Source organism: Salvia splendens, chromosome 14, assembly GCF_004379255.2.
Source record: "Salvia splendens isolate huo1 chromosome 14, SspV2, whole genome shotgun sequence".
Taxonomy (NCBI): Eukaryota; Viridiplantae; Streptophyta; class Magnoliopsida; order Lamiales; family Lamiaceae; genus Salvia; species Salvia splendens.
The window spans coordinates 30,784,438-30,801,675 of NC_056045.1; the positions used below are offsets into that span (position 1 = coordinate 30,784,438).

A 17,238-nucleotide genomic window follows, 5' to 3' on the forward strand; every position below is an offset into this window, starting at 1 on the left:
TAATTGTTAAAAGAATCGGGCAGCGAGATCTTTTAATTTTTGCAGAGAGAGTTGTTCAACGGAGTGAGAGAAAAAATATTATAAAAAAAGTAGGCGCTCAAGCTGCAGATCATTACTCATCATACAAATAGATAGGTTATATTAACTCCAATCCTACTAAACAAGCTCCTAAGAGCATCTCCAGTGGTCGGCGAGCAAGCGGCTCGCCGAACTATTGCAGCCGGCGAGCGCCAAATCGGCGAGAATTTCGGCGAGGGCACGCCGATTCCTGGGCGCTCGCGATTCTCTCGCCGATCGGCTTGCCGCTATTGCAGCCTCCCGATCGGCAAGGAACCGGCGAGCCAATTTTTTTTTAATTTTCGAAACACTATATATACGCGATTTGCACGACATTTTCATTCGCACCACTTGTTTTAACGAGTACTCTCTCTATCTTAATTTCTGTACAAGATCAACAACGCGAAATGGATCTCAACAACGAGCCAACTTCAGGGTCGGGCGGGTCTCAAACTCCCGCGGTCCCCGTGGGAGGTGGATGGAATCAGATGCCCGGGTACTACAACAACATGTACCCTTTGCAGCAAATGATGCCCGGGATGGCATCTGGTGGTGGTATGCCGGGATGGCAGGGGATGCCGGGGGGTCAGGGGGGACCAGGGATGCATCCCGGGACGCCGATGATGCCGGGGTGGGCACCCGGGATGCAGGGGACGTCGGGGATGGAGGGGACGCAGGGTAAACCGTGGGGGCAGGGGACGCCGGGGGGGCTCTGACGTCTATCGCCCTAGCTTTGATTTTGGTACTGCTACTTCACACACATCGACCCCAGCGGATACGCAGTTCCAGGGGATTGAGTCCTTCTCCTTAGAGGAGTTGGGTATAGATCTCGGGGCACCGGACACTCCCGTGGGGCAGGGTCGGGGGGCGCCCAAGAAGAAGAAGGGGAAGAAGGTGGTCAGCGAGTCGTCGCAGACGGAGGTACGGAGGAAGTGGACAGACGCGGAGAACGTCGCACTGTCCAAGGCGTGGGTGAGTGTTTGCGATGATCCTCTCGCCTCGAACAATCAGAGGATCGTTAACTTGTGGGCTAAAATAGTAGCAACCTACAAGGCATTTTGCCCAGAGGGGAGGCCACGCAGCGGGGAGGAGTGCCGGAAGGGGTGGGACCGAATCCGGTCTGGGGTGTCCTGATTTTCGGGCTTGTACACCAACGCCCTCCGAATGAAGTCCAGCGGCCAAACTGACGATGACTGCAGGAGGCTGGCGGAGAAAGAGTTCCCCATGCCCGGGCTTTACAAGGACTTCACCTGCTGGAACTGCTACGAGGTGCTAATGGACTCCGAGAAGTTTCGGGCAGGTGTCGACGCGGGCTGGCCGAAGAAGGCGCTTCCTGAACTATTCAGGTGATTACGCCGGAGGTAGCAGCGGCGGTTCCCACGACCTCCCCGAAGATGCTCAGGAGACCCCGTCCCCTCCCTCGTTTACTCGCCGCACTCGCCCGGTTGGTCAAAGACGGGCGCAACGCCCTCGCCAGAGGTCCCAGGAGGTCCAGTCGGCATCCCTCCTGTTGGCAGCTCGGCAGCCGACCTAGTCTTCTTGGCGCGTCAACAAGCGCTGGCTCAGATGATCAAGGTCATAGATCAATGAAAGAATGCAACTGACCCCGAGGAGAAGAGTTTTTTTCACGCCGTGCTAGTGAGTATGCGACAGGATTTGAATCCCGGCGCGGCACAGGTGGGGGGCTCTGACGCTGGCTCAGATGCCGCAGATTTGGGGGTCCCGGATAGCGGCGACGACAGCGAGGAGTGAGGCGGCGCCGGAATGGGTGGGCCCTGATGTGTAATTTTCGAGCTTTTATATTAATGGATTAAAAACACACAAGTTTAATTAAATAGCTCAAATATTACAACCTATCTGCAAGAGTACAGAGGCAGTTGTAGTAAAAGAGTGTCGAACCACAGGGAGGCGTATGATTATTTAATAAGGTTTGATGATATTAATAAACAATTTTAAAGCTAAAGAATGAAAATGGGAAAACTCGAGAGATGAAGAACATTGCTCCTAACAACATTCGGATGAATCACAATTGTATTGATTCTATATTCAAGTTCATAAGCTATTGAGAACGATGTATCATTTTTACACTCTAAAAGTACTGAACATACTTAAAGAATTATAGTACTAATGCTAGCTGAACACATAGCCAGAAGTACATACTCATTAGACTAATATTCCTGCGGAAGCGCGGTAAATACTAGACTAACTTCTCAAGCCGACAACAATTATGGTTAGCTGAACACTTAACACATAATCTTCTTCTCATCAAACTAAACTCCTACGGATGCGTAGTAAGTATTAATTCAACTTCGAAGACTTATTTACATCAACATTCACTTATGCATCTATCTCTGTACAAGGTAAAATTCACAAGCCTTTCATCTATGTTTTCATCCAATTTCCAAGTTAAAGAGACATTAGAAAGAGGCAAATAAAATACTACATTTGATGCATCAAAACATAGCATAAATAAAATTTGAACCATAGATGAAAACCAAAGCAAATGATTAAATATATAATCTCTACAATCAATTCATCCTACTAGTGTTAGGAGCAATGGAGAAAAATTAGCCACACATGCTAAAGAAGAAAAACCGTAAGATCAATGGTGTTCTCCTATAGCCGGTGGTAATCCGTCTCCGAGATGATGAAGATTGGACGTGGGATCCTCCTCTTCCCCTCTTTTCTTCTTTTCTCTTTTCCCGCAAACTCCCGTCCAAAAACGTCCCTTCAGCCCCTTTTGTTGACCTTTCAACTGTCACTACCTCTTCAATTCTTTAATCAATCCCTCTGTCCCCACCTGTCACCTTTTTTCTCCTTTTTCCTTTTTTTCCTTGACAAAACTGCCGAAAAACTGCTATTCAGCAGTTGAGACACGAAATGCCCGACCGGGCGAAAATCAAAGGGTATAAACGCCCGACCGGGCGAAGTGCTACTGGAGGTATCATGGGAAACGCCCGACCGGGCGTTTTTGTGATGTCATAACGCCCGACCGGGCGAACTTTCTGGACTCCTCATGCATCAAACATTTCACCCGGCCGGGTGTTTCTTCTGCCTGCTATTCTGACGCATTTCCAGCTTCCAACACCCAAAACTACACTCAAAACACACTTTGGTGAGTTACAATTAACATAGAAATGTTTAGTCTACGGGGGAAAAGTATAGGAAATATGCTTCGCATCAAATACCCCCAAACTTAAGCTCTTGCTCGCCCCGAGCAAGATACATTTTAAGCACAAAAACTCAACCAAGTCTAACCCGCAAAGAGATTTTCATCAACAAGAATCATGTAGGGACGTGAGTGACAAGATCTAAACCCCCGACATTTCCAATCGAGATTTCCCACTCTCAAGAACAATCACTCATCCCCCTAGAACTTCAAGTCAAGATGCACTTCAAAGTAAGTCCGAGCATACGATCAAACAACTCAAACCGTCATCATTGACTCATCAAGCACTACTAATCACATAGACTCGCAGATTTCAAACCGAACTTCTTTAACTCTACCAAGCTATTTACACATATCCACAAACATCAACGATTAGGTCCAAGGTCTTATTTCAAGGTTGTAATGGGGCTAGGGACGAGGTAGGATAAGTATGGATAGTGAGCTCAAAGGCTACACATTTGAGTGCCAAATTCTTCCCTTCTACAACTTCCTTCCAAAGATCAAACAACAAAAAATTACAACCAAATTCTCACTCCCCCAAACTTGAGATCAAATCTAGACAAGAAAACATCGTAAAAAATAGAAGCTCTATTTATTTCACAAACTTTTTCTTCTTTTTTTTTCTCTTTTCTTTTTTTTTTCTTATTTTGATAAGACCTCGACTTTTGCAAATTTGGAGGTCGTCTTTTTCTTCTTCTTTTTTTTTTCTAAGAACTTCATTCTTTTCACCTATGCATTACATCAAGTCTAAAAATGTCTACACTTTTGCAATACACCACCCAACACTCAACACTCAACCACCAAGCTCAAACTAGTATTTAGCACCCAAATAGTAGCAAGGTCTAAGAATGAGGCTAAAATGAGGCTTATTTAAGGAGCTAAGTGATTGGATAAATGTTTACACAAATGATAGGAAATTAAGCTCAAAGTGGCTTCTAGGGGATCATGTGTAGGACTAGGCATGTGATCATTTGGTCATGGAGTTCATCCTAGTGCCTTATCCTCCCATATCATTGACACAAATGAATACAAGCACGCAACTCGATAAAGCAAATCAATCCAAGGTAATTTCCACAAGACATATGACTTTCATGCTCTCCTCAACTCAAGAAATCGGATGTAATCACAACATGCTCTTTCAAATAAATCATGCACAAATTCCATTCATCCTAGGCTTCAAAGATCAAGAAGATCAAGCACGATTTCCCAACCAGAAAGCCGAAGATCTAGCATGCACCCGTCAATTACATGATTCACAACACTTTAGCAAATAATACACCCAATAAACATGCATCCCAAATCATTCACAACCCCCCCAAACTTGAATGCTTCATTGTCCTCAATGTATGCAAAAGAGAACATAAAAAGTAAAGGGAAAGAAGACTCCCCCAAACTTGGCGTGATATCCAAAGTGCATTCGGGTGGGTGGGTGGGTGTATTTTCCTTTGTAGGTGTGCTTCCTCATAAGTTCGAATGTGGATCCTATCTCCACGTTGCTCCTACAAAAAGAAAAATTAAAACAACAAAAAGAAAACAAAATACTCAATTCATAAAAATACATCGAAGGAAAGAATTGAGCGAACAAAACCCTCGATTTATTAAGAGAAAATAAAAAGAAAACTAAAAACTCATTGGGTTGCCTCCCAACTAGCGCCTTTGTTTAAAGTCGTTGGCTCGACTTAGTCTTCTAGCTACAACTCTGAAACAAGAAAATAAAATGTTAGAAAACTATACAAAAATAAAAACAAAGAGAATCCTAAATTAAATAACCAGTTGCCTCCCCGGCAACGGCGCCAAAACTTGATGTGTAATTTTCGAGCTTTTATATTAATGGATTAAAAACACACAAGTTTAATTAAATAGCTCAAATATTACAACCTATCTGCAAGAGTACAGAGGCAGTTGTAGTAAAAGAGTGTCGAACCACAGGGAGGCGTATGATTATTTAATAAGGTTTGATGATATTAATAAACAATTTTAAAGCTAAAGAATGAAAATGGGAAAACTCGAGAGATGAAGAACATTGCTCCTAACAACATTCGGATGAATCACAATTGTATTGATTCTATATTCAAGTTCATAAGCTATTGAGAACGATGTATCATTTTTACACTCTAAAAGTACTGAACATACTTAAAGAATTATAGTACTAATGCTAGCTGAACACATAGCCAGAAGTACATACTCATTAGACTAATATTCCTGCGGAAGCGCGGTAAATACTAGACTAACTTCTCAAGCCGACAACAATTATGGTTAGCTGAACACTTAACACATAATCTTCTTCTCATCAAACTAAACTCCTACGGATGCGTAGTAAGTATTAATTCAACTTCGAAGACTTATTTACATCAACATTCACTTATGCATCTATCTCTGTACAAGGTAAAATTCACAAGCCTTTCATCTATGTTTTCATCCAATTTCCAAGTTAAAGAGACATTAGAAAGAGGCAAATAAAATACTACATTTGATGCATCAAAACATAGCATAAATAAAATTTGAACCATAGATGAAAACCAAAGCAAATGATTAAATATATAATCTCTACAATCAATTCATCCTACTAGTGTTAGGAGCAATGGAGAAAAATTAGCCACACATGCTAAAGAAGAAAAACCGTAAGATCAATGGTGTTCTCCTATAGCCGGTGGTAATCCGTCTCCGAGATGATGAAGATTGGACGTGGGATCCTCCTCTTCCCCTCTTTTCTTCTTTTCTCTTTTCCCGCAAACTCCCGTCCAAAAACGTCCCTTCAGCCCCTTTTGTTGACCTTTCAACTGTCACTACCTCTTCAATTCTTTAATCAATCCCTCTGTCCCCACCTGTCACCTTTTTTCTCCTTTTTCCTTTTTTTCCTTGACAAAACTGCCGAAAAACTGCTATTCAGCAGTTGAGACACGAAATGCCCGACCGGGCGAAAATCAAAGGGTATAAACGCCCGACCGGGCGAAGTGCTACTGGAGGTATCATGGGAAACGCCCGACCGGGCGTTTTTGTGATGTCATAACGCCCGACCGGGCGAACTTTCTGGACTCCTCATGCATCAAACATTTCACCCGGCCGGGTGTTTCTTCTGCCTGCTATTCTGACGCATTTCCAGCTTCCAACACCCAAAACTACACTCAAAACACACTTTGGTGAGTTACAATTAACATAGAAATGTTTAGTCTACGGGGGAAAAGTATAGGAAATATGCTTCGCATCAAATACCCCCAAACTTAAGCTCTTGCTCGCCCCGAGCAAGATACATTTTAAGCACAAAAACTCAACCAAGTCTAACCCGCAAAGAGATTTTCATCAACAAGAATCATGTAGGGACGTGAGTGACAAGATCTAAACCCCCGACATTTCCAATCGAGATTTCCCACTCTCAAGAACAATCACTCATCCCCCTAGAACTTCAAGTCAAGATGCACTTCAAAGTAAGTCCGAGCATACGATCAAACAACTCAAACCGTCATCATTGACTCATCAAGCACTACTAATCACATAGACTCGCAGATTTCAAACCGAACTTCTTTAACTCTACCAAGCTATTTACACATATCCACAAACATCAACGATTAGGTCCAAGGTCTTATTTCAAGGTTGTAATGGGGCTAGGGACGAGGTAGGATAAGTATGGATAGTGAGCTCAAAGGCTACACATTTGAGTGCCAAATTCTTCCCTTCTACAACTTCCTTCCAAAGATCAAACAACAAAAAATTACAACCAAATTCTCACTCCCCCAAACTTGAGATCAAATCTAGACAAGAAAACATCGTAAAAAATAGAAGCTCTATTTATTTCACAAACTTTTTCTTCTTTTTTTTTCTCTTTTCTTTTTTTTTTCTTATTTTGATAAGACCTCGACTTTTGCAAATTTGGAGGTCGTCTTTTTCTTCTTCTTTTTTTTTTCTAAGAACTTCATTCTTTTCACCTATGCATTACATCAAGTCTAAAAATGTCTACACTTTTGCAATACACCACCCAACACTCAACACTCAACCACCAAGCTCAAACTAGTATTTAGCACCCAAATAGTAGCAAGGTCTAAGAATGAGGCTAAAATGAGGCTTATTTAAGGAGCTAAGTGATTGGCTAAGTGTTTACACAAATGATAGGAAATTAAGCTCAACGTGGCTTCTAGGGGATCATGTATAGGACTAGGCATGTGATCATTTGGCCATGAAGTTCATCCTAGTGCCTTATCCTCCCATATCATTAACACAAATGAATGCAAGCACGCAACTCGATAAAGCAAATCAATCCAAGGTAATTTCCACAAGACATATGACTTTCATGCTCTCCTCAACTCAAGAAATCGGATGTAATCACAACATGCTCTTTCAAATAAATCATGCACAAATTCCATTCATCCTAGGCTTCAAAGATCAAGAAGATCAAGCACGATTTCCCAACCAGAAAGCCGAAGATCTAGCATGCACCCGTCAATTACATGATTCACAACACTTTAGCAAATAATACACCCAATAAACATGCATCCCAAATCATTCACAACCCCCCCAAACTTGAATGCTTCATTGTCCTCAATGTATGCAAAAGAGAACATAAAAAGTAAAGGGAAAGAAGACTCCCCCAAACTTGGCGTGATATCCAAAGTGCATTCGGGTGGGTGGGTGGGTGTATTTTCCTTTGTAGGTGTGCTTCCTCATAAGTTCGAATGTGGATCCTATCTCCACGTTGCTCCTACAAAAAGAAAAATTAAAACAACAAAAAGAAAACAAAATACTCAATTCATAAAAATACATCGAAGGAAAGAATTGAGCGAACAAAACCCTCGATTTATTAAGAGAAAATAAAAAGAAAACTAAAAACTCATTGGGTTGCCTCCCAACTAGCGCCTTTGTTTAAAGTCGTTGGCTCGACTTAGTCTTCTAGCTACAACTCTGAAACAAGAAAATAAAATGTTAGAAAACTATACAAAAATAAAAACAAAGAGAATCCTAAATTAAATAACCAGTTGCCTCCCCGGCAACGGCGCCAAAACTTGATGTGTAATTTTCGAGCTTTTATATTAATGGATTAAAAACACACAAGTTTAATTAAATAGCTCAAATATTACAACCTATCTGCAAGAGTACAGAGGCAGTTGTAGTAAAAGAGTGTCGAACCACAGGGAGGCGTATGATTATTTAATAAGGTTTGATGATATTAATAAACAATTTTAAAGCTAAAGAATGAAAATGGGAAAACTCGAGAGATGAAGAACATTGCTCCTAACAACATTCGGATGAATCACAATTGTATTGATTCTATATTCAAGTTCATAAGCTATTGAGAACGATGTATCATTTTTACACTCTAAAAGTACTGAACATACTTAAAGAATTATAGTACTAATGCTAGCTGAACACATAGCCAGAAGTACATACTCATTAGACTAATATTCCTGCGGAAGCGCGGTAAATACTAGACTAACTTCTCAAGCCGACAACAATTATGGTTAGCTGAACACTTAACACATAATCTTCTTCTCATCAAACTAAACTCCTACGGATGCGTAGTAAGTATTAATTCAACTTCGAAGACTTATTTACATCAACATTCACTTATGCATCTATCTCTGTACAAGGTAAAATTCACAAGCCTTTCATCTATGTTTTCATCCAATTTCCAAGTTAAAGAGACATTAGAAAGAGGCAAATAAAATACTACATTTGATGCATCAAAACATAGCATAAATAAAATTTGAACCATAGATGAAAACCAAAGCAAATGATTAAATATATAATCTCTACAATCAATTCATCCTACTAGTGTTAGGAGCAATAGAGAAAAATTAGCCACACATGCTAAAGAAGAAAAACCGTAAGATCAATGGTGTTCTCCTATAGCCGGTGGTAATCCGTCTCCGAGATGATGAAGATTGGACGTGGGATCCTCCTCTTCCCCTCTTTTCTTCTTTTCTCTTTTCCCGCAAACTCCCGTCCAAAAACGTCCCTTCAGCCCCTTTCGTTGACCTTTCAACTGTCACTACCTCTTCAATTCTTTAATCAATCCCTCTGTCCCCACCTGTCACCTTTTTTCTCCTTTTTCCTTTTTTTCCTTGACAAAACTGCCGAAAAACTGCTATTCAGCAGTTGAGACACGAAATGCCCGACCGGGCGAAAATCAAAGGGTATAAACGCCCGACCGGGCGAAGTGCTACTGGAGGTATCATGGGAAACGCCCGACCGGGCGTTTTTGTGATGTCATAACGCCCGACCGGGCGAACTTTCTGGACTCCTCATGCATCAAACATTTCACCCGGCCGGGTGTTTCTTCTGCCTGCTATTCTGACGCATTTCCAGCTTCCAACACCCAAAACTACACTCAAAACACACTTTGGTGAGTTACAATTAACATAGAAATGTTTAGTCTACGGGGGAAAAGTATAGGAAATATGCTTCGCATCAGGCCCGTGCGTGGATTAGGATTTTTTTTAATTAATGTATTTTTAAAAATTTAATATTATTAGAGAATTTTCCCGTATATGTGTCGTAAATTTAATTCCGTATTTTGTATGATTGTTTAATTATTTGTTTTTAGTGCTGATGATGTGGTAAGGCTATGGCTGAGTTATTGCTTGTCCAGTTGCTTGTCCAGCTGATGTGGCATGAGGAATTTAGTGCTGCTGATGTGGCATGGCCGGGCTATGGCTGGGCTATTGCTTGTCCGCCGACCACTGTGGATGCTCTAACATAACTCGAATGCTAGGAAAAATTAAATCTTTAATCAATTCACAAACCAGTTTCTATCAGGAATTTTAACAAACACGGTGTGTGCTATGACAAGGCGAAGCTCGAAACACCTCAAACCGGAGCTCTGCCGCCCAGATCTGATAAGAGCTCCGATACCAAATGTAGGTAACATAATAATTAACAGGTTTGAACATTGAATCAGCGGGAGTTAAAATGCTTCAAAAAGTTCACAAATTGGAAGCAAAAGATATAACCACCAAGGCACCAACAATCAAAGAAGAACAGATCAGAAAGCAAAGATAAAGAAGAGTTCGTTCCAAAACGGAGATTTGGATTGCGAAGACAATCTGATTTTTCTATCTTTTTTCATGTCATATAGCTCTAGAATGGAAAACAAAGGAAAGATGACAATTTTTATCAAAAAGCACATAAAAAAAACTATATTTACCACCGAAATAATATCTTATTTTATCTTTTCAAACTTTTAAAGACAAACTTTTGGGTGGATAGATTTAACGAAGAATGATATGCTACATATCTTATATGAGCTCATTATGTGATCATCATTCTCGTTTGACGCACGTCTAACGTTGTTCGTTTCGATTTATATATTTAATTTGATTCTAATACATTAAAAAATATCATTGAAGTATTTAATTTCACAAAATTCATAAAAATCAAAGCTCGATTTGCTCGTTTATTAATTTATTTGAAATCAAAGCTGGATTGTTCACATAAGGAGCTCACATATGTAGCATATTCCATTATAAAATTAATAGGAGTATATAAAAATAGAAATTATAAATTATTAATTTTACTCATTTTTCTTTAGAGTAAAATCTGCATAAAATTAAAGTGAAACTTTAAATCATGGATAAAGGGACTATGTCACATTATTTATCAAAGTTTCTATTTTTAACTAAATTAATCATCGCTAATATACTCATCTAACTATTAACTTTTAAGTTATATTCAAATTATTCTTTCTTATCATTAATATATGTAATTATCTTTTTTCTATTTAATTAAATTCTAAATAATTCCTCCTAAAATTCATTGTCACCCATCAACTAAGACATTTTTCCATCTACAAGAAATAGAGAGTACAAAAACATTAAAAAGATTTAATCTATCCATTAGCAAATACTCAAAAAAAGTTTTGTGGACTAGTTTAGATAGATTAACACAATATTAGTATAAACCAAATCCACATATAAAACATTATAATGGAAAAAATTCAATGAAAAAATCGCGACGGACGAATAACTTTTTCCATCTATCCATCAATAACAACTAGCAATATATACCAACTATTTTAAGAACTTCACTAACATTAACAAAACAACATATAAAGCACCATAATAATAGCGTAATTAATCAAATTAGAATACGATTTTACATCATTTCTCCAAACATCAAATCCCATATTAACATTGACCATCAAATTCAATTGCGACAAATACGAGCGGTAGGCATTGTAACACAAATAGGCGCATACTTCTTTTTAGCCTCAAGGCTTCCTCGCTTCGGCTCCTCGTCGGCCATCGCGACTTTCGCGACGGACGACGCTGCTGCGGCCACCACCGCCAGCACGAGGCCCCGCCTCGTGTTGCTCCTCTCCACTGCTGCCTTCTCCGAGTCCATCGAGGCCCTCACCGCCAGAGAGCCGCGGCGGGTGGTGGCCGAGGCCGGCTTTGCGGCGACGGCGCCACCCAAGAACGAGGCGGTCATGGTCACGGATGATGCCATTGCAAATTGATAGGGATTTGATTTGAGAAGTGTGTGTTTGTGATGAATTTGTGATTAGTTATTTGTGTTATATATTTCAAAGTTGGGTGATAGGGTTTCATGCAAATGTGATCCGTTTATCCTATCCCGAAATGTGAGGTGGCTCCAATTGTTTTGTGCCACGTGGGCTGGTGTATCTAAGTTGGATTAAATAATTGGTGATCCTCATTTCTTATGTCTATGTCTCTACTCATTTTTTGTGTCACTGTATGTATATAGATTTTATAACACTAATTTCTTTGTTGCTCACACTCCTTTCTACATTTTCATGAACTAATTTTAAAAAAAGTTTTATTTATAAAACATAGATTGTCTATTCTATTTTTATTATATTCCCTTTACATCGTAGATACTTTTTTAGCTACTGAGATTGAGAAATACTGTACATGTTTGGTGAGTTAATTGGTGACAAAATAAAATGGATAAATAAAAATATAATAAAGCTGGATCCGAAAAGAATTTTATGAAAAATGTACGGGATCAAAATTGGACTTTAGTCCTAGATTATAATTAAATTATTAAATTGATCAAACATTTTGACTGTTAATTTTAACAGAAATTTGTTATTTTGGATCAAAACAATATGTTTGAGACTAAAAGGTACTAAAACAATATGTTAGAGACCAAAATGTCACAAACTTAATATATGAGACCATAAAAAAGGGACCAAAATTAGATTTTAGCCTAAAATAAATAATTGAGAAATACTGTACATGTTTGGTGATTCAAATGGATCCAGCTTTCGCAAGACTACTCATCAGTTTGGGCCTAAAAAGAGGCAATTAAATGGATCCAGTTTTTGCAAGCCTACTCATCAATTTGGGCCTAAAAAGAGCCAATTAAATGGATCAAGTTTTGCAAAACTACTTGTCAATTTGGGATTGTACCCAATGTAACAGACCTAAAGGCCCACATCTTGGCACATATACATTTTTTTCTCGTAGCAATATATCACTATTTGCTTAGTTTCATTTAGCTTGCTTAATTTTGTTAAAACTTTTCTTAATTTTGATCACTTTGGAGAACGCATAGCCAATGATCGATAATAGCCCGACCAAATTTGATCGAGTTCTGTTAAGCACGCCAGCTGTTCAATGAAATTTCCCAAAGGAAATAATCGAAGTCAATTATTGAGTTGGTAATAATTTGACAGAAATTATCAAAAAGAGTTGAATGGTAGGAGATAAATTTAAGAGAATATTTAGGCACATAGAAATAATGTGTATAGGAAATTCTTACATTGATATAAAGCTCAAAACAGTTCACCTACAAATTATAAATCGATTGTTCAGAATCAATCACAAAGAATCATCTGTTTAGCAGAGTAAATTCTGCAGAAAAATGAGGAAATCAAACTATATATACATAGTCCACTGATCCCCACTCAAGCTCCAATCATCAAGTAAATTCAACAGAAGTTAAAAAAACTTAAATTGAGGTGACAACCATATAGCACAACACTGATCATTAATTTATGTGAAATTAAACCGAATACCAAGAAATCAGTGCAGTAGTTCTTGAATTCATTTAGAAAATTCATACTTTGATTTACACGTTGGATTAAATTATTGGTGTTCCTCATTTGTTATGGTGGGCCCTTATTTGATTTTTTTTATATTGTCTCTACTCAATTTTTGTCTGGATATACACACGTTTTTGTTGTGATGAATACACGGGTGTTCGAGTCAGCATGCAGACTCGATTTCTACATTATCACGTACTAACTAGGAGAGGTTTATCTGTGTGGGGAAATTGTCACCACTCGATTTTTGTACATGTTTTTATAAAACAAGTTTTATTAATAAGTGATAGATTCTCTATGATATTTTTATTATATTGTCTTCATGCCCACAATTCTTTTGGATTTGAAAATTAAGGAATAAATGTTTAGTAGGTTATTTGGAGTGAAAATGGAATTCATGAGATAAGTAAGATATTGAAGTGGGGGTTGACTGAAGAAACTTTAAAGTAAGAGAGAAAATAAGATAAAACGTCATTAAATGTTTTGAATTTTGTTAGAGTTGACTCAACTGCAATGGAACGACTCTATTGTAATCGGACAAATGGAAAATTTAATTTAAAGATAATTATGTGAAAATAGTACTATTACAACCATATGCGGTTCGACTCTCTGAATATGACCTGAGAAAAAACAAATAAAACAAACTCGAATCTACGTCTCAGATAATAAAAAGATTACAATGATAATGACCTATATCCAGAGCTATAATCTTTGTATCGAGTGAGAGCAATGAAATCAATGAGCCGGCATCCAAAGCTTGCGATCATGAGACCGACAAGATGGAAAGATTACGTGACCAAGTAGGAAGATAAGATCGGATCCTGCTCCATTTGCAAGATTGATCATCGATTCTAAAATTAGGTTTGTTTTCATGTTTATTTTTTCTTTTACTGTTCTTTCCCGATTCGTATCAAGAGAGTCCAACTCAAGACATATCATACATATCCCAACACTATTGGATTAGTAAAATGGCAAGAAACCGATATGAACAAGAGAAAAGAGGGAAATTTTATTGATGAAAAAGCCTTACATAGAGGCTTGGGAAGGTGTGGAGATAGTTATTTCACACACTTTATTAACTGATACACAATCCGGCAATCGGGAAAGCTAGCGAGAAATTCCCACGAAGTCAGTGAGGTGTAGGGATGTCGGCGCGGCCTGGGAGTAAACAACTGCCTGGAAGGTGCCGTTCGGGCGTATTTCATCCCGGGCAGAGATCCGCAGCCTGTAATTCACACCAGCCACCACCTGCGTCTCTGCCTTTATCACGGAGTTCAAAGTCAAGGCCTTGTTATTCTGTTTGTTGTATTCCGACACCGCGAATGTCGCCAGTATTAAATACTCCGGTGCACTTGGATCCTTGACCTCCGTCCAGCCACCCAACATCCTACTCATCACCAAATAAAAAGTGGAGCATATTTTTAAGAATATAAACTTTTGAAATAATATGAGTATTAATGTATAATAATTACTCTCTCCGTCCCCGATTAAGAGTCACACTTTGACCGGGGCACGGGTTTTAAGAAAGGTAAAGAAAAGTTAGTTGAAAAAATTAGTGGAAGGTGAGACTCACTCTTTAATATTGATTTTATAATAAAATGTGAGTGAAGTGAGTTAGTGGAATGTGAGACCTACTTACTATTTATGGTAAAAATAAAGTGTGACTCTTAATAGGGGACGGACCGAAATGGAAAGTGTGATTCTTAATTGAGGAAGGAGGGAGTAGCAAAGTAAAAAAAAAATTAAAAAGGAAGCCTAGAGAATAGGTCCCACCTAGGAAAAAGTTTTCTAAAGTGACGAAACAATAAATTGTAACGTACTATAGTATATTGTAGCACAAAGGGGAGCGCTTACTGGATTTTATCGTCGGCGGCCATCGCGACCTTCGCGACGGATGACACTGCTGCTGCGCCAGCCGCGGCCAACATGAGGCCCCGTCTCGTGTTGCTGTTCTTCTCCACCGCCTTCTCCAAGTCCATTGAGGCCCTCACTGCCAGCTGGCTGCGGCGTGTGGTGGCCGCGGCCGGCTTGGCGGCGACGGCGCCACCAAAGAAGGAGGCGGTCATGGTCATGGATGATGCCATTGGGAATTGATAGGTAATTTAGAAGTGAGTGTGTTTGTGTTGGTTTTGTGATTAAATGTTTATGCTATTTATAGAAGTTGGTTTTAATGTAAATGTTAAATTGTATCCGGAAAACTTAGGTGGCTCCAGTTGTTTTGTGCCATGTGTGATGGAATATCAATGTTGTAGACTTGTAGCGTTAAATATATGGTTTTCCAATTTTTTAAGGTGGGGCTTATTTGATTTTTTTGTGAAATTTTCTACTCAATTTATACACACGTTTTTTTTGTTGTGATTAATGCACCTTTTTTTAAGTTGCGTCTACATTCTCACCTCCTAACTTTAACTGTGTTGGAAAAATTGTCTCCACAAGACTTTTTTATGCTTATATGAAAGAAGTCTCATTTAAAAATTATTATTGTCATTGATATTTTTATTGTATTCTAGCTCCTTCTGCCCATATTACTTTTGAGCAAGAAAATTAGGGAATACAAATGTTTAGTGGGTTTATTAAAGATTAATCACATTCCAAACGCAACTGAAAAAATCGAGATACAATCTAATTTATTTTGACGATACTATGGTCTACACACGTTAGCTAAATATTGACATTCTTACAACATGATATTAGACTAGCTACCAAATCACTTCAAATAGTATTAATCTATTAATTTGGGATTAACACACATAAGAGAAATTATAAGAATAGAAAGTGGGAGAAAAGAGATTTGGCAATTTTGAGGAGATGGACGAGAACCATAGAATGATAAATTATTTTATTCATTCATTATTCTTATAATAACCATTAACTCCACGCTAATATATGTGATACAAAATGATAGGGAAATAAATCAAATGCTAACAAACTAGAGCAAATCAAAGCTTAACAACTTGTGAAAATAAATAATAATAAATTATATTCTAAATGAAGACAATTAGATGATGTGAAATACATATTTGTATCATTATATTCCTAATAGAAAAAATAGCACCATAAATTGTCATGGTACTGGTGGAATGGTGCTGGAAGGAAGAAAGTAGGTTTTAGCTAAGAGCATCCACAATAGGGACGGATGTTCCGGCAGACATCCCAAAACACCTCCTACCACGTCATAAGGACATCTCACAGCACTGCCACGTCATAAGGACATCTCACTCCACAATAGCGGACATCATCAAGGACATCCCGGCGGACATCCCAATAATCAAAATTCACAAATTCACAAATATGATATTTTACGTAATTAAATAAACAAAATGCATAGTTAAAAAAATACATAGTTCAAATTTAAAAAACATCCCAAAGCTTCAACCCACGCGGACCCTGCCTCACTCCTCGTCGTCCCCTTGGCCAGACCCGCCGTCACTCCCCGGCAGGGGTGCGAGACCCAATTCGCGCTTCATACTGTCGATGAACCCCTTCGACATCTCTTTGTATAAGGGGTCAGTCGCCTCCCGCCACTTTTCTATGGTGTCGAGTAAAGTATGATTGTGCTGCATGCGTGCGAGGTGGGTGAGTTCGACATTGTCCTGGCTAGGAGCTGCCGATTGGACCTCGTGGGACCCGCTGGCGCTTCCTCTAGCCGTCCGCATCGCGGTCTTTTTCCCAACTGGGCGACGACGGCGGGAGAACAATGGAGGGGTCGTGATCTCTGCGGCGGCTTTGGGGAGGTCGTGGGAACCGGCACTGTTGTTGTACTCGCCGGAGGCGTTGAGCTTCGTTCACTTCGGCCAGCCAGCTTCAACACCCGCACGAAACTTGGCGGAATCCTGCAGCACAAGATAAACATCTCAATATTTGAAGACGCCGAACTTCTTCTTCTTGTCGATGAACTTTTGCATGGACAAACTCTTCACATCCTCCATAGACATACCGCTGGTTGCCGCCCCCTCGTCGATGAGGACACACGAGGACTCACTAGTGCCCTTGCCCTTGCCCTTCCCTTTGCCCT

The 17,238-nt window shown here is 39.4% G+C and overlaps 1 protein-coding gene across 1 annotated transcript; it reads right to left on the minus strand.

The window, feature by feature from the left end:
• Window positions 1–14,208: 14,208 nt before the first annotated feature.
• Window positions 14,209–15,365, minus strand: LOC121765402 (cysteine proteinase inhibitor 1-like). The gene is made up of 2 exons (XM_042161545.1): window positions 15,078–15,365; window positions 14,209–14,610 (listed from the first exon to the last, which is right to left on the minus strand). Exons 1-2 carry the CDS (start codon window positions 15,305–15,307, stop codon window positions 14,331–14,333), a joined length of 510 nt encoding a protein of 169 aa, XP_042017479.1. The 5' UTR covers window positions 15,308–15,365; the 3' UTR covers window positions 14,209–14,330.
• Window positions 15,366–17,238: the final 1,873 nt, after the last annotated feature.

Coding starts and splice junctions, on each gene's coding strand:
- LOC121765402 (XM_042161545.1), bottom strand. CDS start 15,307: ATGGCATCATCCATGACCATGACCGCCTCCTTCTTTGGTGGCGCCGTC. Junction 14,611..15,077: donor GCCGCCGACGATAAAATCCA/GTAAGCGCTCCC, acceptor GGTGATGAGTAG/GATGTTGGGTGGCTGGACGG.